This window comes from Pleurodeles waltl, chromosome 1_2 (assembly GCF_031143425.1).
Source record: "Pleurodeles waltl isolate 20211129_DDA chromosome 1_2, aPleWal1.hap1.20221129, whole genome shotgun sequence".
Lineage (NCBI taxonomy): Eukaryota > Metazoa > Chordata > Amphibia > Caudata > Salamandridae > Pleurodeles > Pleurodeles waltl.
Genome location: NC_090437.1, coordinates 1087024664 through 1087047903, shown reverse-complemented (window position 1 = coordinate 1087047903; position 23240 = coordinate 1087024664). Strand labels below are relative to the sequence as shown.

General features: G+C 43.7%; 1 protein-coding gene across 1 annotated transcript in view; it reads right to left on the bottom strand.

The window, feature by feature from the left end:
• SEL1L3 (SEL1L family member 3) overlaps nt 1-23240 on the bottom strand; it is a 390847-nt gene that overhangs the window by 14455 nt on the left and 353152 nt on the right. The window contains exons 21-23 of the mRNA XM_069202147.1: nt 17185-17312; nt 14069-14171; nt 13766-13838 (exon numbers count right to left, since the gene is read on the bottom strand). Of these exons, the coding sequence (XP_069058248.1) occupies nt 13766-13838; nt 14069-14171; nt 17185-17312 (304 nt within the window). The remainder of the gene's footprint in view (nt 1-13765; nt 13839-14068; nt 14172-17184; nt 17313-23240) is intronic.

Genomic DNA, 23240 nt, shown 5'->3' with positions numbered 1-23240 from the left:
ATCTGCGATCTTGGAATTTCCTACAAGCAACTCTGAAACAACTTATTTCCACAAGTCACCCCCTCTCAGCAACAATTGGCACACTATAGAGTGCAGGGAATTTGTTTTACAGACAAACACCACAGAATGGGCTCCTGTGCAAAATATAAATTATGATGACTTAAGTAGCTATCACTGATATGATCACTTTTCACACTAGATCCACTAAATCTGCTTTAGTTTTAAAGATCAGATTTTGTCGTTATACATTGGAGGAGCTGAGATTTAATGTGTGTGAAGTGGTGTGACAAATAATTCTTTGCCAGGTCCTTTGACAAACCTTCCATTGGATAATTCTGCTCAGTTACAGATAAAGACTCTAAAGGCAGCAAAATCATAGGCACTGTAATCATTTAAGAAGAAGCTGCCAAATATGAGAGATTACAAACAATAAGGCTCCTTTTTCTATTACTAACAACTTAGACACAGTTCCCTTTATATCTGACGAGTAGAGCAAGAGTGTAAAGGCACCAAATAGGCAGCTAAGTCTAGGCATCACATCGACAAACATACAGAAGTAGCTATGAGTGGATAGTGGAATTTGCATTAAGCAAGGCCACGCCATAAGATTCTGTCTGATTCGTTGCCTATAACTTCGAATGTTGATGAGTCAGGAGGTCATTTAGACCCTAGTGGCTTGTTTGCCAATCTGCCAGGAGCAGAAGGTACGTCCATGGGTGTGAGAATCTTCATTCAGAGTAATCTAATTCCCTTCACAAGTGAGCTTTGGAACAATACTTGGGGCTAGGACTAAAACAGAACACGCAAAATCCGTTTGACGAAAATTAAATGCAACACTGAAGTAAGGGAGGGCTACATTCTAACTGTGTTGTTATTTAATTTATACCTCTCCAATCTTCAATAGAAATTATCTCTGTGCAATTCATATCATCTTTATTTTAGGATAAACAAGAGAAAGGCATTGTATTGTGCAGATGATACTGTTCTTTGTTGAGTAACTTTGGGTGGCTTCCTAACTAGGCTTACTGAATATGCTAAAATCAATAAATTAATATTAAAACATGGGTCATGATGTTTGGTCCTTTTCAGAAAACTAACAAGCTTCATACACAGTGTACACTTGCTAGACGATCATGAGCAGGGTACAAGTCCTAAGATGGGCTGGTGTAACAGATCAGAGTGTGAGCCAAATTTTTGGCTGTTTATGGCCTGGTGGGCAGGTTTTTACGTTTGATTTCCCTGATATTACAAACACTGCCTGTAGCAAACACAAATGGATGCAGTCTCCTATTCCTCACAAAACACCCGGGCCTTTCTAACTGCTTGGTTTAGTAATTACAGACACTTTTATGTTAGTGCCCAGTGTTTGGTTATGTTGTAAGTAATTGTAGAATGTTAAACATGTAATTATTGCTAAGCAACAGGATTGAATGTTAGTGGAGGTGGAGATTGTGAGCAGTGACAGTTAGCTGCTGGAACTGCCATGGTTTGAAAAAAAGCTTTGGAAAAAGAAGACTTGGATGGCGTCTTTTTCACCCAGGACAATTTTTTGTTCCAGTCCGAACCTAATGAGTCTCTCGGTAGCTCCGAGCCAGGATACTCAATCAAAAGGAGGCCTTATCCTTTGCTAAGCGGGCTTAGGTGGAATTTGATATTCCCTTCCCCGCCTGCATTTTGCTGCTCTGAACAAAAGCAGACAACATGCAGGCACTACTGAATGTATGCCGGTGTATGAAAATTAACAGGACAAGTTTACCATAATTCTGTGGGGTCTAACCTCTTGTCAGGGTAGATAGCGTCCAGCCTGTGAAAAGAGTGGGTAGACGCCATCTACTTGTGTGTACCCTCGACTTGTGCCCTGATCATGAGCATCAGTACCTGGCCTCAACAAGACACAAAACATTATCTCTCAGATATTGCCTGAGAACAAGATGCAAGCTTGCACTCGTCTGTCAAAAGGTGGGTTTATAATCACTAAAATCTAAATGAAAAGCCTTTATGATTTATTTGAGAGAGCTTTGGCTACCAATTAAGAAAGAAAGTATTGATGTGACAGACTCCTTTCAATGGCATGAAACCAAGGGAGTGAAAAGCTTGACTTCCATGAATTGGGCCTTGTACCTATTTGGACAGTTGTCCTTGTGACAACCATGGTGGGATGCTATAGCTAACTACCTCCAGGTTCATTACTGTTCATTTATGAAGAAGCATCAGCATGGTACTCAAAATTAGTTACATACATGAGATTTGGCTGAGATCGGAATTGATTGCGATGTGCTGAATGATCGATGATTACAGCAATGATAGGACTGCTGAATATCTTTAATGTGTCTTTGAATCTACTTACATACTTACCATAGGTGCTACTTGATAGTAAAATTATATTTGGCCTGAAATTGCATATTCCTTTTATGGATGTCTTTGTAATGTACTTAGCAGCATCTGAAGCCCAGGAATCAGTTATCAGTGGTTCCCAACCTGTTGTCCGGGAACACCTAGGGCTCCGCGAAGCCTCCTCGGTGGTCCGTGACTGCTTCGAAAATAAACTTATATTAACAAATCATAAAAGTGTATATAGTGTATATAAATACAGAGGCTAAATGTACAATTGGATTTTTTTTTACGTAATGTATATGTCAAGGAATTTGAAATTGAAGGCTAAAAGTTAAATTAGTGTCCTCAGATTGGTTTGGGGGAGCAGTGCAGGTGCATCAAACCGAATATACTATGAATGATGTGTGGCTTCAACTGAATTAAGAAAAGCTCTAACCTTCCTATTAAATTTACATTTTTTTATTTTATTTGTTTGCAAATTAAAAAACGTGTTCTCATTTGTGTGTGTGTTTTTGGAATACTTGTTTATGTATTTTGTGAGTATTGTTTTGTAGTTCAAATCATTGACAATGTATAGGCTTGGGTCCCTGGCTTCTAGTAACGACTCAGTGGAGGGTCCCCAGCTTCCAATAATGTTTCATTGGGGGGGAGAGTCGCCAGGTTCCAGTAATGATGAAGTGGAGGTCGAAAGAAGTCAAAAGGTTGGGAACCACTGAGTTAGTTCAATCCACGTGACAATGTCTTATTCAGCCAGCTTGGTGTCTTGAGATCTCGACATCATGGTGGTTCCTCTTTACAGTTTCTGGCGCAAAACTACCTGGACTCAGTCCTGTTGACCCATTGTGTATCTAACTGTGCTATTGATTTCCTCTTATATGTGTCTACCATGGTTGAAATGTTGTTTGGGATTGCTACACTAGTCCTTCTTTGGAATGTATGATGAAACAACGTATGCGCCAACCACGCATGCCTGAACAACGCGGTTGGAACAACGACCACGTTGTTTCCACGAATGCCTTTACCATGCATGCCTTTACAATGATTTTTCGTTGTAGTGGCATGCCTAGTAAAGGCATGTGTGGAACGTCATGCATGCTTTTCCATGCCATCCAGCACCGGCCCTAAAAATAAGACTACCCGCCCCCCAACCTGCGCTAAAAATAAAATTACCCCGACCACCCCACCTGCCCTAAAAACTGCCCCACCCCAAAAATAAAATGACCCCACCCCAAAAACATAATTACCGACCCGCCACCCCTCTAAAAATAAAAATACCCCAACCCCCACCCACAAAATAAAACTCCCCACCCGCCCCCAAAAAACTACCCTGATTCCACCATCCACCCCTAAAAACTACCCCAATACTCCCTGAGCCCTAAAACCTACCCCAACCCGCCCCAAAAATCACTGACCACACCCCCAAAAAACAATGACCCCCACCCCCAAAAAACAAACTAACCCAATCCTCCCACCCCCAAAAACCAAACTACCCCTACCCCCACCCTCAAAAACACTAACTATGCCGATGCCCCACCACCAAAAACGAAACTACCCCAACCCCCACCCCCAAAAACCAAACTACCCCACCCCCAAAAAGACAAAATACCTCCACCCCACCCCCAAAAACCAACGAAACCCCACCCCCGAAAACCAAACTACCCCGATTCCCCACCACCAAAAACCAAACTACTGACCCCCGCATAAAAATAACAAACTATCCCGATCCCCCACCACAAAAACAAAAATACTCCAATTCCCTACCCTCAGAACAAAACTACCCGACCTCTAAAAAACAGAACTGCCATGATCCCCTGCCCCTAAAAACCAGAACTACCCTGATCCCCCACTCCCCTAAATAAAAAACTACCCTGACCTCCCCCCACCCAAATACCTTAATCCACCCTCCAACCCCTAAAAACTACACCCACCCCTCCCCCAGCCCCACTTAACTGACCGCATCCTCTCCCGATGGTGACTCCCTTTTTCTCTGCCTTCACCACGCATGTGTGTTGTTCGGGACATGCGTGGTTAAGGCAGAGAAAAAGGGAGTAGTTGTTAACGCAAGTGTGGTTCCACTTGCGTTAACAACGTAAGTCATTGTTCTGGAGTTGTTGTTCCAGATGTTTCCCCCTTCTTTGTTATGTAGAGGAGGTACAGGGCATCAAAGTGATATTTAAGAGGCTGTTTTATTTATGTTTCTTTTGTTTTCTATATTCACAGTGTATCGATACTTGCCTTTAGAAAACTAGTAATGACTTTTAAACAGATGAGTTAATGTTATTCATAAATGTTTAATTGCATTCACATCTGTATGAAATCTTACTACTTGTAACGATTTTAATTAACCACACATGAGAAATACATTCTTATAATTATTATTATTACTTAAATACAATATTTTATTGCAAAGCATTTTAGATAATTGCCTTCTTAATTGTTCTATTTGCACATCAAAGAAGATTGTAGAAATAATATGCTATGCCACTTTCGTCATTTGCTAGTGATGTGCACTTAGGGTGATTGGAAGCACAATTCTAGGGAATATGTTGTTGAAGCTTTGTATCATATTCATATATTTTAACATTGTACTCTTTGTTAAAGTGGTGCCTCTAATTAGACAGTGTGAATATTTGGATAATTGAAAATGCCTGGCTAGGCTGTCTAACGTTTATACGGCTGGAAAGGGAGTAATCAATTTTAGATTACCATTTATACATTTGTTCTGTGACTTAAAATGTGGATGAATGTCACTGTTTCTGTTAAATGAAATATAAGAAATTGATGATGTTTATATTCCGAGATGTTGGTTTGTAGTTTAAATAATAACTGAATTATTTTAAAAAATGTGTAATAAAAAAGTGAAAACATCAGTCTTGCTTATTTGGATAGACATCATTGTTTACAGATTTTTGGCTGAGGCACTAACACATTATTTACCGGCAGTAGCACATGCACAAGAGTTTGTCATGTTAGTTTTATTTGTCTGAATTGTTCCTTGATCCCTTTATGGATCAATAAACAATATACTAGGGGCTGATTTTGATTTTGACTTTGGCAGAAGGGATTCACTTTGCCAGGTTGATGGTGTAAAGCAGTGGTTCCCAACCTTTTGACTTCTGTGGACGCCCAGTTTATCAGTATTGGAACCCAGGGACCCCCACTGTATCATTATTGAAATCTGGGGACCCCCCCCATTGAGTCATTACTGAAAGCTGGGGATCTAATCTGTTAATATGAATTAATTTTCCAAGCAGCTGCAGACCCCCCGTGATGGCTTAGTGGACCCCAGAGGTCCATGAATCACAAGTTGGGAACCACTGGTGTAAAATACTCCATCTCCCTGATTGAGTACCCACCCACCTAATTTAGAAATGTCCGCTGGCCCAGCTGACATCTCTCGCAATGGCAGGAACCACTGACAAGGTGGTTCCTGTCAATATGTTGAAAGAATGATAGATGGCTCAGTCGTGCTGAAGGAGGTGAATGGCAAACTTCCAGTTTTCAAAAACAGAATCCAAATGTATTTTGTTCTTGAAAGCAATTACCTTTTCAACATAGAAGTTTTCTTTCATGGTGAGGGGTTAATTTTGCAGTTTTCTCTACTCCTTACCACCAGGATTTACCTGCCTGCAACAGACAGTGAGCCCTTGCCATTTGTTCTCCCACTCTGAATAGGGCGGATGGACAGCTGGCAAAACTTCTGACGGCCCTTACCCCATTTGAAGGTTGGAGGGGTATGTCGATGACGGAGACAGAGTGGTCTCTGCTGTCTTTATGCTGAAGGTCCACCCGACTCAAGATGCTGCAGTTTTGTCATCAAACATTCAAGGAGGCCCACATTCATGTAGTCATGCAAACTGATAACACACTCTTCTTACCATTGGTAAGAAATAGGATTTTGATTCAGGGGGGTGGAAACCCAACCCAAGCAACAACCACAATCCTTGTCAGGATGAACCACAATAGTCACTAAATTAACCTGTGCTTAACCCTCTGGTAGCTTGGCACAAAAGCAGTCAGGCTCAAATCAGTGGTACGGTGTTAAGTATTTATGTAGCATTCAAACAGTTATAAAGTGAAAAGACAACACCAATTTAGAAAAATAGAGAAATATTATAAAGCATTTTACAGCAAAATGAATTAAATTCAATCAGTAGAACAGTATTTTGAATTTTTTGTGAAAGTGAAAAATAGCATCTAAAAGATTAAAATGCTAACGGCAGGCACCTAAGTGAGCAAGACAGGGGCAATGTCAAAAGTTACGGCTGACTGTGATGGAGTACCAATAATTAGTAAATGCGCTCAATACCTAAACCTTCATTAAAGTGCAACAGGGGAAACCATACAGTAATTACAGTATCAAGGAGATTTTGGTGCGTTAAATACCAAAATCCATATGTTAGTGAGGTGAATTGGGCCGTGTCTTTGATTACCTTTGGACTTAGAAGACATTTTGAAGAAACATTCCTGAGAAGGTAAAGTTCATCAAGGTAAGTCAGCATGCAGTGACTGAGGAGGAAGCTCCCACATCGTGGAGCTGTTAGACAAATTTGCGGTGAAGATTTCTTCATTCAGACTTTGTCACTTCTTTGGAAGTAGAAAATTTCCTAGGTGATGAGGCTGCAGACTGTAGCTGTTGAGGGCTCCAGGAGACCAGATACCCTTTCCAAGAGATCCCTTTGAACAGGATTTGATGCTGCAGAGACGAGCGTAGCGGGAGCTACAATAAAGTCAGGCCAATCAAAAGCTAGGACTTAGTACAAATAGGGGTGGGGTCATTATGACCCCGGCGGTCGGTGTTATAGTGGCGGTAGTACCGCCAACAGGCTGGAGGTATATACCACCATGTTATGACAATCTACCACACCGACTGCCACAGCGGTAATGGCCGCCGGGCTGGAGACTAGAGTCTCCAGCCCGGCGGCCGTCACTAGGCTGCCCACAGGAACATGACCCCGCCCACCGCCATGGTTTCCGTGACTTTTTTACTGCCTTGAAAACCATGGCGGTAAGCACTATCGGTGCCAGGGAGTTCTTTCCCTGGCACTGACAGGGGTCCTCCCAACCCCCCTCCCTCTCCCCAGAGTCCTCTCCCACCCTCCCCCTTCGACACCCCCGACATACACACACCTCCACGCACAGACATACACATGCACACACACACACATACCCACATTCACCATGCATGCATAAATCCATGGACACACACATCCACACACATTGGCATACATACCAGCACACACGCATTCACACAACACAAAATACACGCACACTCACACCCATTCATGCACACACGCATTCCACATGCCCCACACCTACATGCACGCACACAGAAACATACACCCCCACACACACACAACATCACCCACCCTCCTCCCCTGTTGGAGCACCCGACTTACCTGCTGGCAGGGGGTCCTCCGGCAGGAGACGAGACGTGGTGCTGCTGCCAGCAGCAGCGTCTGCCAGCAGAACACCACCAGGCCATATCATAGATCATGATACAGTCTGCGGGAGTCTACCTGCTGCTGCTGGCATCAGTGCCACCTTACCGCCATCCGCCTCCATGACCGTAGCCAGAATTCCACCAGCCTTCTGGCAGAATTCTGGCTACGGTCATAATATGGCGGTCAGCTGGTAGCCACGGCGACTGTCTTTTGGCGGCCGTAGCTGTGGCGGTAGGTGGCATTTACCACCTATGTCATAATGAGGGCCATAATGAGGTAACTAAATGCTATCCTATAGTAGAGGTAGACTTTACAGTAGTGAAAAATGAATGCAGGCGTTTCCACTTCCCAGGACATGTAAAACTTAAAATCACATTTTATACTTTTTAAATACAATGCACCCTATCCTGTGTGGCTGTTTAGGGCCTACCTCAGTGGTGATTTATATGCATTAAAAAGGAAGGTTTAGGGTTATTTTGCCAAGTTGAATAGGCAGCTTAAAACTGTATGCAGGCTGCAATAGCAGACCTGAGATATGGTTTAAAGGGCTGCTTTAGCAGGTGGCACATTAAGGGGGTCATTCTGACCCTGGCGGTAAATACCGCCAGGGCGGAGGTTGGCGGTAGCACCGCCAACAGGCTGGCGGTGCACCGCCGGGCATTCTGACCGCAGCGGTACAGCCGCGGCCAGAAGCGGAAAGCCGGCGGTGTACCTCCGACTTTCCGCTGCCCATGGGAATCCGCCATGGCGGCGCAGCTTGCTGCGCCGCCATGGGGATTCTGACACCGCATACCGCCATCCTGTTCCTGGCGGTTCGCCCGCCAGGAACAGGATGGCGGTATGGGGTGCAGTGGGGCCCTTGGGGGCCCCTGCAGTGCCCATGCCAATGGCATGGGCACTGCAGGGGCCCCCGTAAGAGGGCCCCACCAAGAATTTCAGTGTCTGCTTTGCAGACACTGAAATTCGCGACGGGTGCAACTGCACCCGTCGCACCTTCCCACTCCGCCAGCTCCATTCTGAGCCGGCGTCCTCGTGGGAAGGGTGTTTCCCGCTGGGCTGGCGGGCGGACTTTCGGCGGTCGCCCGCCAGCCCAGTGGGAAACCCAGAATGACCGCCGCGGTCTTTTGACCGCGGTACGCCGCCCGCCAAGCTTAGAATCACCCCCTAAGTGTTGCAGGCACAGTATTAGCATTTAATTGACAGGCCCTGGGTACATGTACTACCAATTTACTAGGGATTTACAAGTAAATTAAATGTGCCAATCTGGTGTAGGCGGAGAGCACAAGCACTTTAGCACTGATTAGCAGTGGTATAGTGCATAGAGACCTAATGCCATCAGAAGCAAAATCCAGACAACAGGATGGGGGAGGCAAAAACGTTTGGGGAAAGATCACGACAAAGGCTGTCAGGTCTAACACAAGTCTTACAGGAATGGGGAAGTATAAATGAGGGGTACAGCTTCTCATAGTTAAGTGATTAGTGGATTAGTAATATGTGCTTCCTTTTCCTAGTAGGATTAGTTGTGTTATGTTTGTTCTCTTGAGAACGTGTGCCTTTATTCTAGTGTTTTGAATAGAGATATATTAATTGAAGCAGATTAGTAAAGGGAAGATGTAATTGAGAGTAGTTGACATGTGGGGGTGTTAGATCAATTTGACAGAAAGGCATGCATAGAGGTATATCCGTATGAACAGTTTAAACTCATATTGATGCACACATGCAAGTTACTGATATAATATATATATATATATATATATATATATATATATATATATATATGTAGAGAGAGAGAAAGAGATAGAGAGATACATAAAACTAGTATATATGGAGTGCCATCCATATATAAATTCATTATTCATACATACACATTACAATATCTCTACACACCTATATACATATCAGAGGTATTTTTTAAATGAATTGTTTTAATTTCCTGCTGATACTGTTGCTGTACATTTTTATGCTGTGAGTATTGTGAATACTCTAGATGCCCAGCAGCACCTAATATGTGCACCCAGAGGCGGTGATGGGGTGAGTTCAGAATTACAATCCACAGTTTGTGCCTGGGGGTCAGGTAGGTAGAAGGGCACAGAGGAAAGGGGGGAATCTGGGCCTTGCAGCAGTAAAGGTTTGTAAATGGTGACACACTTGCCCAAATTTCACAAATTTACAGTTAACAGAAGCAACATTTGTCACAAAACAGCTGATTTAAAGCTAACATTTTTCTCCTGCTGCGACCTATCGGATGACGTAGAGGCCCTTTGATTGTTGTCAGAGGAGTACACAGACTGATAGCGAGACTCATGGAGTCAAAAGCGACTCTGAGAGGAGGGTCAAAGGGGCAGACAGAGCAGTGAGGGGGAGAGTCAAAGCATTCAGAATCACACGAGGTGACTGGAGAGAGAGAGAACAGAGCAGAAGCCAGAAGTAAACAGAAGCTGCAGAGAGGAAAAGGATTTCAAGTAGAGAATGGCAGCTGTTCAAAGAAAGGGGAGCAAAGCCAGTAAGTGGTGGTGGTATACCGGTGGGGTGGAGAGTGGCAATATAGATTTCGAAAACGTTTCCTCTGCCCAAAGGTCATCCTGGTTCTGCAAAAATGGTTTTAACTATCTCGGAATCAGAATGCCATTGTTTAAGCAACACAAACAGTGTATATTTGGAAGAGTGGACTCACAGTGGAAAGAGACATTATATTAAAAAGCCATCCAAAATAGTCCTCTTTAGTTTCACTAACACTTTTTAAATAAGGGTAGAGACTATCTTTGTGTAAGGTTACTCAGAAATTCTGTCAGAAACAGACACTACTTTCTATCAACATGGTGGAATGCTTCAAAGGTAATTCCACAACAAATAACTGTTGCTAGCCCATACACCAGGTAGCCCATACACCAGGTTTGCTCTAACTTTTTAATGACTTATCATAAACAGGCGTTTACACATATAAGGTTATGACGCTCTGATATTTCTGTAAGTTGCTTTAGACATATATTAAACCAACAAATACATTTTACATAGTCTTGGTCCGGCGAACAGAGGAAATACTTTCAAATAAAATATAATGCTTTGTGGGATAGTTTGCTGGCATTACGACACCCTAAGGGGCTTTGGAACAGATGCCCGGGCATGACAAAATACATGCAAGGACCACATGCATGCAAGAAAGTGTGAGGATATCTAGAGGAGCCACTGGCATAACACATCATCACAATGCATTACCCAGCAACAACCCAGCTTTATACTTGTCTTTAATCATGTACAGCACTCTGCTGCCTTTCGACTAGGGTTGCGGTATAGCAATATTATATATACACATAAATATACATGGCTGCATTACCAAAAATTATGCAGGCAGCAAGAACCCAAACACATCCTTCAGCAGAGCACCAACTGGGAAAAAACAGCTGCAATTCTCTCCTTGAAATGTCATGACTTCGTATGTTTCATATAATGGGGTAGGATTCCTACATCCTACTTTGCTCTTGTTACTTCTCATCACCGAGAACATAGCCCTGGGGTGGTTTATGAGAACAGCAGCTTTGCTTTTTCACTGCATTCAAGCTCAACAATGTTGAGGGAAAGCCTCTATTTCATTGTCACTTCTTCCTTACGAAGGTAATGATTTGACGCTATTAAAACGCATCTGCCTTTCCTAATAGACCTGTTCACCTTAGTGGAGTTCATGACGTACAGAAGCCTGAATGACTGTTTAACTGAGTTCAACTATTCATAGTGTACTGTCAATTATCTTTGAATTTATATGGGATCCTCTTTACTTGTCAGTTCACAATCACTGTCCAAGTCACTGCGATCGGAAAATGTTACTATTTATTTATGAAATTGTAAAATAGTTTAACCAATGCCAGAATACATACATCAAATGGAAAATATGTCTGAATGCATGACTACTCACGGGTCATGGCACAAATACTACCCTTGATTGCTGGGCTGCAAACAGACAGGACACAAAAGGAAATGTCGAACCTGGATGCATGTGACCGTATAAATTACCAGTGAAACAACTGGTGCATTTCATATAAGCTCCAGTAAAATATAGGTAAGGTAAGTGCAATATACTTTATATAAACAAATAATTTAGTATTGTAACGCAGAGTGCACAGAAAACCCCACACTAGGTGGTTTTGCAATCGTGTAATGATAGTCATTAATTGAACAAGTAGTCTTGCAAACTGGTGTGTGGCAGAGGTCTGGCACAGTTCTCAATACAGGTGAAAGGGAACTCAGTTGCTGAAATTATTTTCACGATGTGCATCAATAAAACACTGGTGAAACCATACATGCATTGGGCAATCAATGCGACCTTAGAAAATATCTAAGAAAATGGTGGTATATCAGTTTCATAACGCTAAACGGGTTATTACTATGGAAAATGGGGTTAGCACTACTAGGACTTTGCTTCATACATGGACTCTAAAGTCTGACTGTAGAGAGCAACTGTGAACAGGAAGAGAATTGAGCATGGACTCATTCAAACTCACTATGACCATACTTTTCTGGCCTGTGTATCCCACTGGATCATTGTTTTTAAAATTGAATTATTATTGTCTGGCTGCAGTCTCTTCTCTATAAACAAAGTATGGAGTCTCCAATAAAGAAGAACTAAGTATGCCTTCTCCCTGCTTTGTGCATTACATTCCAAATTATTCCCTCCCCAACCTATCTTTCACGTTCTCCGTTCTCAATCAGATTGCAGGAAGCTAGCACTGTATTGCCAGCAGCTTTTTGACTGTAACCATCAGTGGGGTGGTGAATGTCATTTTTCACCACTCTGACGTCAAAGCAGTGAATAGCTGGGCAATAGATATTGAAGATGAAGACATCCTATGGAAGCTGTACGTAACGTACAGGACCTGATTATGAGTCAGATGTTTTATACCAACGTGCGTAAATGCCTGTTCATGGATGGGTCGGAATTAAGAGTTGAGTGTTGTTTAACCCAACCAATGACTAGTCAATGCATTAAATACCTCATACTTCATTTAATTTTGACAGATCAGACATGTCAAATTTTAACAGTGGAAAACCATACATTATTTACAGTATCATGCAGATTTTGGTGCGTTAAACCCCAAAATCCATATGTTATTTCCCAGACACTGGTAATAGGTGCTATTTATTGCACCCAATGAATAACATACCCCATGACATTGTTTTTTATCAGGTGCAATGACTAGCACCTATACTTGTAATCAGGCCAAAAGAGTTAGGCTCCCCCCCAAAAAAAATCCTCCCTTGACCAAGAGCAGAGGATTCATGGGGGACAATGCATAATCTGGCTTCTTCTCCTTGATGCAAATGTGAAAAATAAATAGCTTATCAGCTATCCTTAACCAGTCCCCACCACCTTCTCTACTTTCCTTCCTCCCTCCTGCAGCTGTGCTTTCTGCTTTCAGTCAAACCAGACAAGCAGTGATGCACTGACCGGGAGAGTTCAGTCAGACTGGCCTGGAAGGCCTTTGTGACCTAGCAACAGTGGTTAATTACTTTTGTAAATACCTGTTGCTAGTCATAGTAGTGAGATACTAGATTCAGAAACTGATGTAAACAATAGAGCCTCTCTATAGGAGTCATAAATCACATGTAGAATTATAGATGAGCAACTGTGAATAACAAGGATGGTTATCACAGAGAAGTCCTGACTGAAAATAGATAGACAACAAAAGCGCAGCTTGAGGTATCTGTGTTGTACTTAGCTCCCTGCTTCCCCGGCTGACATACCACTTTAGTTATGTCACAGAATTGCATATACGGATATAGGAATACAATTACATCCATATTTAAAAGAAAATACATCTAATATGCATCGCCTTTTGTAAGACTTTGAAAATCTTTGATCAGGCTGCCTTTCCTATATATGATGTGCTTGGAGAATGGAATAAACCTGGGTCACCTACATGCCCTGAAAGAGCAGTATTTAACGTTGGATTTATTTATGTTTTAAGTTATGCACAGAAGAACAAAGATGTTACCTGTCAAAGAATGGAAATAGACCATTGCAAGTGCAATCAGCGTTGTCAGGAGCAGACTTCCTAGGATGATGACCTAAAAAAAGAGAAATGCTGGTATCATATGAATTTTATTTCCAGATCATAGCTTACATTTATTAAGCTCATCCAAAAAAACATACATTTTTGGACGTGTCCGTGAGAGTGTGAACGGGATTCAACAAAAATTCACTTAGCTTCTTTCTCAGAACAATGTAAGTAAATTCACTTCATACAGTGTAGTACATCCCTGAAACGTCAGCATTGAGGTTCACGATGCAGACTCACCAGAGCAGATTGCGGAATACTCTCCCAAGTAACCTTCACATAGAAGTAAGTTAAGGCCAAGGAGCACGGGCTGATAGATTCATCGTTACTCAGGCTGCGACACCTAAAGGAACAAAAAAGTATTATCAATGCTTGAGGGAGAAAGTGAAAGCGACAAATATTCATAAAATTGCACTTTGATTTTTTAACAGAATTTGAGTTGAGAAGATCAAGGCCCATATTTATACTTTTTGACACAAAACTGCGCCAATGCAGTTTTGCGTCAAAAAAATTAGCGCCGGCTAACGCCATTCTGAAGCGCCATGCGGGCGCCGTATTTATTGAATGACGTTAGCCGGCGTTAGCCGGCGGCGCTGTCTGGTGTACGTTAAAAAAAACGACGTACACCAGGCAGCGCCGGCGTAGGGGGAAAATGGCGTATGGGCATCCACAAATGGTGCAAGTCAGGCTGAGGCAAAAAAATCGCCACAACCCGATTTGCGCCATTTTTTTACGACGCCCATCCCCCATTGAAATGACTCCTGTCTTAGCAAAGACAGGAGTCATGCCCCCTTGCCCAATGGCCATGCCCAGGGGACTTCTGTCCCCTGGGCATGGTCATTGGGCATAGTGGCATGTAGGGGGGCACAAATCAGGCCCCCCCATGCCACAATTTTGTTTTAAAAAAAATACTTACCTGGACTTACCTTAATGTCCCTGGGGTGGGTCCCTCCATCCTTGGGTGTCCTCCTGGGGTGGGCAAGGGTGGCAGGGGGTGTCCCTGGGGGCAGGGGAGGGCACCTCTGGGCTCATTCAGAGCCCACAGGTCCCTTAACGCCTGCCCTGACCCAGGCGCTAAAATCCAGCGCAAATGCGGGTTTTTTAGTCCTGCCCACTCCTGGGCGTCATTTATGCCCGGGAGTATAAATACGACGCATATGCATCGCAGTCATTTTTTAAGACGGGAACGCCTACCTTGCATATCATTAACGCAAGGAAGGTGTTCACGCAAAAAAATGACGCTAACTCCATGAAGTTTGGCGCTAGACGCGTCTAACGCCAAAGTATAAATATGGAGTTCGTTTTGCGTCGAATTTGGGTCGAAAAAAACGACGCAAATTCGGCGCAAACGGAGTATAAATATGCCCCCAAATTTGGTGAAAAAATAACCCTATAAACATCTTACTGCGGGATTAGCCGAACGGAGGGCCACATGTACAAAAATGCAGTTTTGCATTTCTTAAATAGCGGATTCATAGAAATCGCTATTTAAGAAATGCAAAATTCCTTGTACAGAAATACCGTTTTCCTAATAGAGATTCCTACAAAGCAGGAATCTCTATTAGGAAATTGGTATTAAGAAATCCCATTGCATTTGAGTCAATAGGCCGCTTTTCTATTTCCTAAATAGCAATTTCTTATTAAGAAATCGCTATTTAGGAAATGTAAAACCAGGGATGGCTAAGGGCAAAAGTCCCCCCTTGGTGCACCCCTAAAACAGAGATGCACCTGTAGAGCCCACACATGCCCTAGGGGCATGTGTGTGTTCTATTGAAGCTTTAGGAAATGCTCTGAACATGTGTAAAGATATCGCAAGTAGGAAATCCCTATTTACAATTTCCTATTTAGCGAATCAAAAAATGCGATTTCTACCCTATTTAAATCGTATTTGGCGAGTCCCTAAAGGCCTTCGTACTTTTTTGCTATTTTGCATTTCTCAACAGGCCAAAATTGTGATTCGTCCCTTTAAGAAATGTAAAAGGACTTTGTACATCTGGACCTGTATGCCTCATCCTCAGCAGCCGCTCCTTCCCTATGGTGGAAGAGCTGTGCCCCCACGATCAGGAGCAGCTGCTAAACTTTAACAAAACATAAACTGTGTTTACTATTATTTTGTTGTTAAAGGGGAGGGGCCATGGGGGATGGCGGGGACGCGAAGAAGTGCACTGTGCACCCCCCTCAGTGCGCTTGTGTGTTTGGCCGGCCATCTAGGACCGGGCAAACACACATCTGCACTGTGCTCTCTCCGACATTGCACGGTGGAGAAAGCAGGCACAGGCTCCCAGTCTGCCTGGTAGTGCCCTGGCTGGGCGCTCTGGCCAATCCTGACCCTGCTCTGAGGAGCGTCAGGATTGGCCGCAGGGCAGGCTGGGAGCCTGTGCCTGACTGCAGTGACCAGGAAAGAGAAGCAGCGCGGTGGCGGAGCAGGTACGTTTTTTTTTAATTACATGTTTTTGTCCCCCTCCCCTCCTACCTCGTGCCGCCCGAAACTTTATCGGGCAGCGAACAGCGACTGCTCATCCTGAAGGGCTTAAATCAGTATAGATCAACATTATTTTGTATTTGCCTTTTAACATGATATATCGCATTTGGACCGGGAGCTCAAAATCAATGCCAAGTAACAAAAAGTTATTTACATTTAACATAGGTCCTCTATCACGGTAAATGTCATTAAAGTTACGATTATTGAATATTACTGCCCACATACGGGTCTCAGGAGCAGTTTTAAAGTATAGAGAAATAATAATGCTGATGTAAAGCCAATATTTACTTTTTTTTTTATTGCTTTATACAAAGACACAAACAAAACAACACAATATTAAACCCTAGTTTATAAAAACAGAGCTGCCTTGCTACATTAACTTCTCTCCTTCAATTCGTTTAGAAACAGGAAACCTAAAAGGAAATTGCTTTCATTGACATAAAGACTGACATAGAAGAAAAACTGATGTGTCACTTCAAGCAGCCAAGAACCTCCACAATGTTAGCAAGCAGGACAGTCGCTTAGCTCACTTTAACGATGTACTTAAATGAGTAGTTTCTACTGTCCCTAAAGATTCAGAGGCAAAAAGATTTGTTGTCTTTACATAAGCTATAAAAATGTCCTTGCTCTCTTTTAAAAGTGTTCAGGGATACCGCATGTGGACATTGCAATTTACTGTTAACGAAAAGTAATGATGATCCATTAACAGAAACAACATAATATAGCCCCCCACTTTCAGCGTCGTACAGGCATGGCTCTTTTGATGTTCCAAAAGTCGCAGCTAGTTCTCTATTTACTGCATGCATAAGAGGATAATATCGATACCAGAAAAAATTGCGATGAAATGTAAAACCAAACAAATCCATAAACTTACCTTTCATAAAGTTGTAAAAGTATGGACACGTTACTAGGGTCGGCGGTTGTATAAATTTTTAATTGCTCCAGCAAATCCTCCTGTAGCATAAATCCCTCTTCAAGAAGCAGCGCCAAGTTGAAGAACCCCTAGAAATACATCACAGAGCATAAGGAGGAAGACTTTATTCACCAGATACAGTCTAATTTAAGAGTAGGATTGTGAACACAATTGGCATTTGGTACATTTTTCATAAGTGCTGTAAGGAAATGCCTGTTATGCTAAGTTATGATTTGAATGTGCGCTGGGACCCTGCTAAACAGGCCCCGGCACCAGTGTTCTTTCCCTAAACTGTACCTTTGTCTCCACAATTGGCACAACCCTGGCACTCAGGTAAGTCCTTTGTAACTGGTACCCTTGGTACCAAGGGCCCTGATGCCAGGGAAGGTCCCTAAGGGCTGCAGCATGTCTTATGCCACTCTGGGGACCCCTCACTCAGCACATGCACACTGCTTCACAGCTTGTGTGTGCTGGTGGAGAGAAAATGCCTAAGTCGGCATGGCACTCCCCTCAGAGTGCCATGCCAACCTCACACTGCTTGTGGCATAGGTAAGTCAACCCTCTAGCAGGCCTTACAGCCCTAAGGCAGGGTGCACTATACCACAGGTGAGGGCATATGTGCATGAGCACTATGCTCCTACAGTGTCTAAGCAAAACCTTAGACATTGTAAGTGCAGGGTAGCCATAAGAGTATATGGTCTGGGAGTCTGTCAAACACAAACTCCACAGCACCATAATGGCTACACTAAAAACTAGGAAGTTTGGTATCAAACTTCTCAGCACAATAAATGCACACTGATGCCAGTGTACAATTTATTGTAAAATAAACCCAGAGGGCATCTTAGAGATGGCCCCTGAACACATACCCGACTTCGGTTGTGGGCTGACTAGTTTTTGCCAGTCTGTCACACACCAGACATGTTTCTGGCCACATGGGGAGAGTGCCTTTGTCACTCTGTGGCCAGGAACAAAGCCTGTACTGGGTGGAGGTGCTTCTCACCTCCCCCTGCAGAAACTGTAACACCTGGCGGTGAGCCTCTTGTTACAGCGCCCCGGGGCATCCCAGCTAGTGGAGATGCCCGCCCCTCCGGCCACTGCCCCCACTTTTGGCGGCAAGGCTGGAGGAGATAATGAGAAAAACAAGGAGGAGTCACCCCCCAGTTAGGACAGCCCCTAAGGTGTCCTGAGCTGAGGTGACTCTTGCTTTTAGAAATCCTCCATCTTGTGGATGGAGGATTCCCCCAATAGGATTAGGGATGTGCCCCCTCCCCACAGGGAGGAGGCACAAAGAGGGTGTAGCCACCCTCAAGGACAGTACTACTGCCCTCCCAGACCTAAACACACCCCTAAATTCAGTATTTAGGGGCTCCCCAGAACCTATCAAACTAGATTCCTGCAACCTTAACCAGAAGAAGGACTGCTGACCTGAAGCCTTGCAGTGAAGACGGAGACAACAACTGCTTTGGCCCCAGCCCTACCAGCCTATCTCCCAACTTCAAAGAAAACTGCAACAGCGACGCATCCAACAGGGACCAGCGAAGCCTCAGAGGTCTGCCCTGCACCCGAGGACCAAGAAACTCCAGTGAACAGCGGATCTGTTCAACCATCTGCAACTTTCTTGCAACAAAGAAACAACTTCAAGGACTTCACGTTTCCCGCCGTCTGCACCTGACGCCCCCGGCTCGACCTACATAAAACCAACATTACAGGGAGGACTCCCCGGCGACAGCAAGCCCGAGTAGCCAGAGTTGACCCCCCTGAGCCTCCACAGCGACACCTGCAGAGGAAATCCAGAGGCTCCCCCTGACCGCGATGTAACAAGGGACCCGATGCCTGGAACCAACACTGCACCGCAGCCCCCAGGACCGGAAGGAACCAAACTCCAGTGCAGGAGCGACCCCCAGGTGACCCTCTGCCTAGCCCAGGTGGTGTCTACCCTGAGGAGCCCCCTCTGTGCCTGCCTGCATCGTTGAAGAGACCCCCGGTTCTCCCCATTGCTTTCAATACAAAGCCCAACGCCTGTTTGCACTCTGCACCCGGCCACCCCTGTGCCGCTGAGGGTGTACTTTCTGTGCCTGCTTGTGTCCCCCCGGTGCCCTACTAAACCCCCCTGTTCTGCCCTCCGAGGACGCGGGTACTTACCTGCTGGCAGACTGGAACCAGGGCACCCCTGTTTCCATTGAAGCCTATGTGTTTTTGGGCACCTCTTCGACCTCTGCACCTGCCCGGCCCTGAGCTGCTGGTGTGGTAACTTTGGGGTTGCCTTGAACCCCCAAAAGTGGGCTACCTTGGACCCAACTTTGAACCCTGTAAGTGTTTTACTTACCTGTGAACTTAAAAATTACTTACCTCCCCCAGGAACTGTTGATTTTTGCAGTGTCCACTTTGAAAATAGATTATTGTCATTTTTGTCAAAACTGTACATGCTATTGTGATTATTCAAAGTGCCCAGAATACCTGAGTGAAATACCTTTCATTTGAAGTATTACTTGTAAATCTTGAACCTGTGGTTCTGAAAATAAACTAAGAAAATATCTTTGTCTATATAAAAACCTATTGGCCTGGAGTAAGTCTTTGAGTGTGTGTTCCTCATTTATTGCCTGTGTGTGTACAACAAATGCTTAACACTACCCTCTGATAAGCCTACTGCTCGACCACACTGCCACGAAATAGAGCATTAGAATTATCTCTTTTTGCCACTATCTTACCTCTAAGGGGAACCCTTGGACACTGTGCACACTATTTCTTACTTTGAAATAGTATATACAGAGCGAACTTCCTACAAGTGCTTAGAATAACTGTTCTGCAGAAGTGTTCACAATGTTGTTGGCATGCAGGTGGGCCACCATGAAGGTATGTCACACACTATTGGAAGTTCATAAACTCAGGTAACCAGCGCAAGAGGCTTTCTCAGTAGCAGTCACACCCAAAAAAGCCGGAACGACGCAGCCCGACTTCCTGAGAGGAATTGATGCAGCACCTGCTGTGCGGTAGAAATTTCCACACAACGCTCACCGGATTGATGCAGCCCCTCTGACTTTATTCTGCAAGCGCCGGATTTCAACGCATCATCTCTGGGGCATCAGAGAATCCTGTAACCCGAAGAGGATCCCAGTCTACGCACCGGAAATCGACGCAAAGCCTGTCCTGCGGGAAAACACAACAACGCATCATCTATGTGCGCCAGAAAAATAGACGCACATCTCCCCGTTTTCCGTGCATCTCCACCTCTGCGGTCCCTTGCAGAGAATTTGAACGCAAAACAGGTACTTTGTGCTTACAAGAGACATTTCTTGCTTTTAAGAGACTATGGGGGTCATTCTGACCCTGGCGGTCCGAGACCGCCAGGGCTAAAATTACTGAAAGCACCGCCAACAGGCTGGCGGTGCTTTCTTCCTTATTCTGACCCGTGGCGGTCGCACCGCCAGGGCCAGCGGTTTCCCGCCGTTTATGCCCCGGCGGTGATAATCCGCCAGGGCAGCGCTGCCTTGGGGATTATGACCCCCTTACCGCCAGCCTGTTTCTGGCGGTTTGCACCGCCAGGAAGAGGCTGGCGGTAAGGGGTGTCCTGGGGCCCCCTAACAGGGCCCCGGCCAGCTTTTCACTGTCTGCATAGCAGTGCAGGGGCCCCCTGGGGCCCCGCGACTCCCCTTTCTGCCAGCCAATTCATGGCGGTTCAAACCACCATGAAAAGGCTGGCCGGAGGGGGACTCGTAATCCCCTGGGCAGCGCTGCCCTGGCGGATTTAAACCTGTTGGCGGTGCTTCCGACAAAACAGCCCTGGCGGTCAAAGACCACCAGGGTTGTAATGAGGGCCTATATATCTTTTTTACAGTGATATTTCAAAATATACTTATTGCATCTTAATTGTTTTGACTTGCATCTTATCAGATAAATATAATATATTTTTCTAAACACTGTGTGCTCTATTTTTGTGGTGCTATAATGTGTTATTGCATGATTTATTGCACTGACTGCTCAGTGCCAAGCTACCAGAGGGTGGGCACAGGATAATTTGGATTGTGTGTGACTTACTCTGACTAGAGTGAGGGTCCTTGCTTGGACAGGGGGTAACCTGACTGCCAACCAAAGACCCCATTTCTAACATTTTCTAGTACATGCCTATAAACAATGGATATAACTTTGTGTAATGTAACTGGTCATGTAAAGCCCTTCAATAAGCTTCAGGATGAGTTTCCACTGTATTTTAAAAACTGCAGAAAAATTCACTAGGAGGTAAAAACAAAGCCTTAACATAGGGAAAGACAAATAGATCCATATTTATTGGCTGAGTGTACAAAGTGAAACCAGAAAAGCCTGGACAAATTGAAGCATCCCTGTTTAAATTGTGCTATCTTAGGCAAAAAAAAATATTTAATCAAAACTCTTATTTTCTTCATTATTGCATGTGAAAATACTTTCGAATATGTACAAAAACATTACTTTTAAAAAGTACTTCTCAGTGCTCAGCTTGTGTCTGGGCTCTAAGACCCGAGCTAGAGCCTTGGCTTGACTCTGGCTCTGCTCGCCCTGTTAAATTGTTGGCTGACCCGCCTCTAGTCTGGCCCTGTGCAAGAATTGTAGCATTCACTGTCCCATAGGAGACAACAATGGGCATAAGACCTCAGCATCAATGTCTCCCATAGCACAGTCAGGGAATCAGAAAGAATCAGTGTACCACGTATATCTTTGATGTAAGAAGGAACCTCTTTTCAGAGGTGCTACAAGTACTCTATGTAACACCCCTTCCTAATTCCTCTGACCATTTCTGATTGAGTAAACTTTGCTGTCAGAGTAAGAAAACCAGCAATACACCTTTTGCATTGATCAATGACATCAGATAACATAAGAGGCAAAAAAGTTCAATATATATATATACAGATATATATATATCTGTATATGTATATATATCTGTATATATATGTATATATATATAATATAAATAGATATGTAATGTATGTATTCACACATATATGGCTGTCACCAGTAGGTAGTTATAGTTAGGACCTAGTTTACACTGAAAAGCATTTTTTGACTTGGCTATATCTTTGGAACTATTTGATGAATCTTTATGAAATTTTCCCAAAAAAGTGTGCAGAAGGATTGTGTTGTACATGGAAAGTTTTGGGGTGATCCATTAAGTGGGGACTGAGAAAAAAGGGGGGGGTCAAAAAAGTGTGTTTCCAATGTGAATTCCTATAGGCATTTTGAACATGACTACAGCCTGAAGCGCTGGACAGAATTACACCAAATTTGGCAGAAGGTAGCTTTTGGTCCCGAAAGCATGCTTTATGTTATTTAGTGTGAATACATTTAGTAATTTTGTAATTATGAAAGGAAAAGGAAATGTGTATATCTGGAGGCACAGATCCTCTTTGGATACTCCTTGAATCTGGAGGAAAAGCAAGGCCTTGATTGGCTGGTGCTGCAACCTGACAGAAAAGTTGCGGCAGCCATTTTGTTTCTCGCATTGCCAGGGGGGGGAGGGGGGGGGGGGGGGTTGGGAACAGTATAGAAACATGAAAGAGGTCTGGATACAAACATCCTGACCGGATAGAACACATGAAGGAGTCCCCTTAGGGACGCCTCATGGGCAAACAAATTGCCTATTTCATTTTTTTGGGACCGATCGATGGATCCTCAAATCTTTCTCAAATTTAGGGGAAAAACAAGTTCCTGACATAACAGAAATATTAGCGTGTGCATTAAAAGAACACAACATTTCACTGAAAAAAACAAAGGTTACAGGGACGTTCTTCTTAGGTTGATATTTTACCTATACAAAACATAGACATTCGGCAGTTATACTTGTACTTACAGTTATACTTATCTGAGGAAAGTAACTCTGGGCAATGAGTTATAGTTTCTTAACATGGAATTATGAATTGAAACTGTAATAAACCTTGATTTGCATAAAATAAATAATTATTTTGGAAAATGTTATATAATTGATGATGCAGACATCATAGCGTTTTAGCTTTGTATTAAATGTAAATGTGATATTAGATTTGATGTTA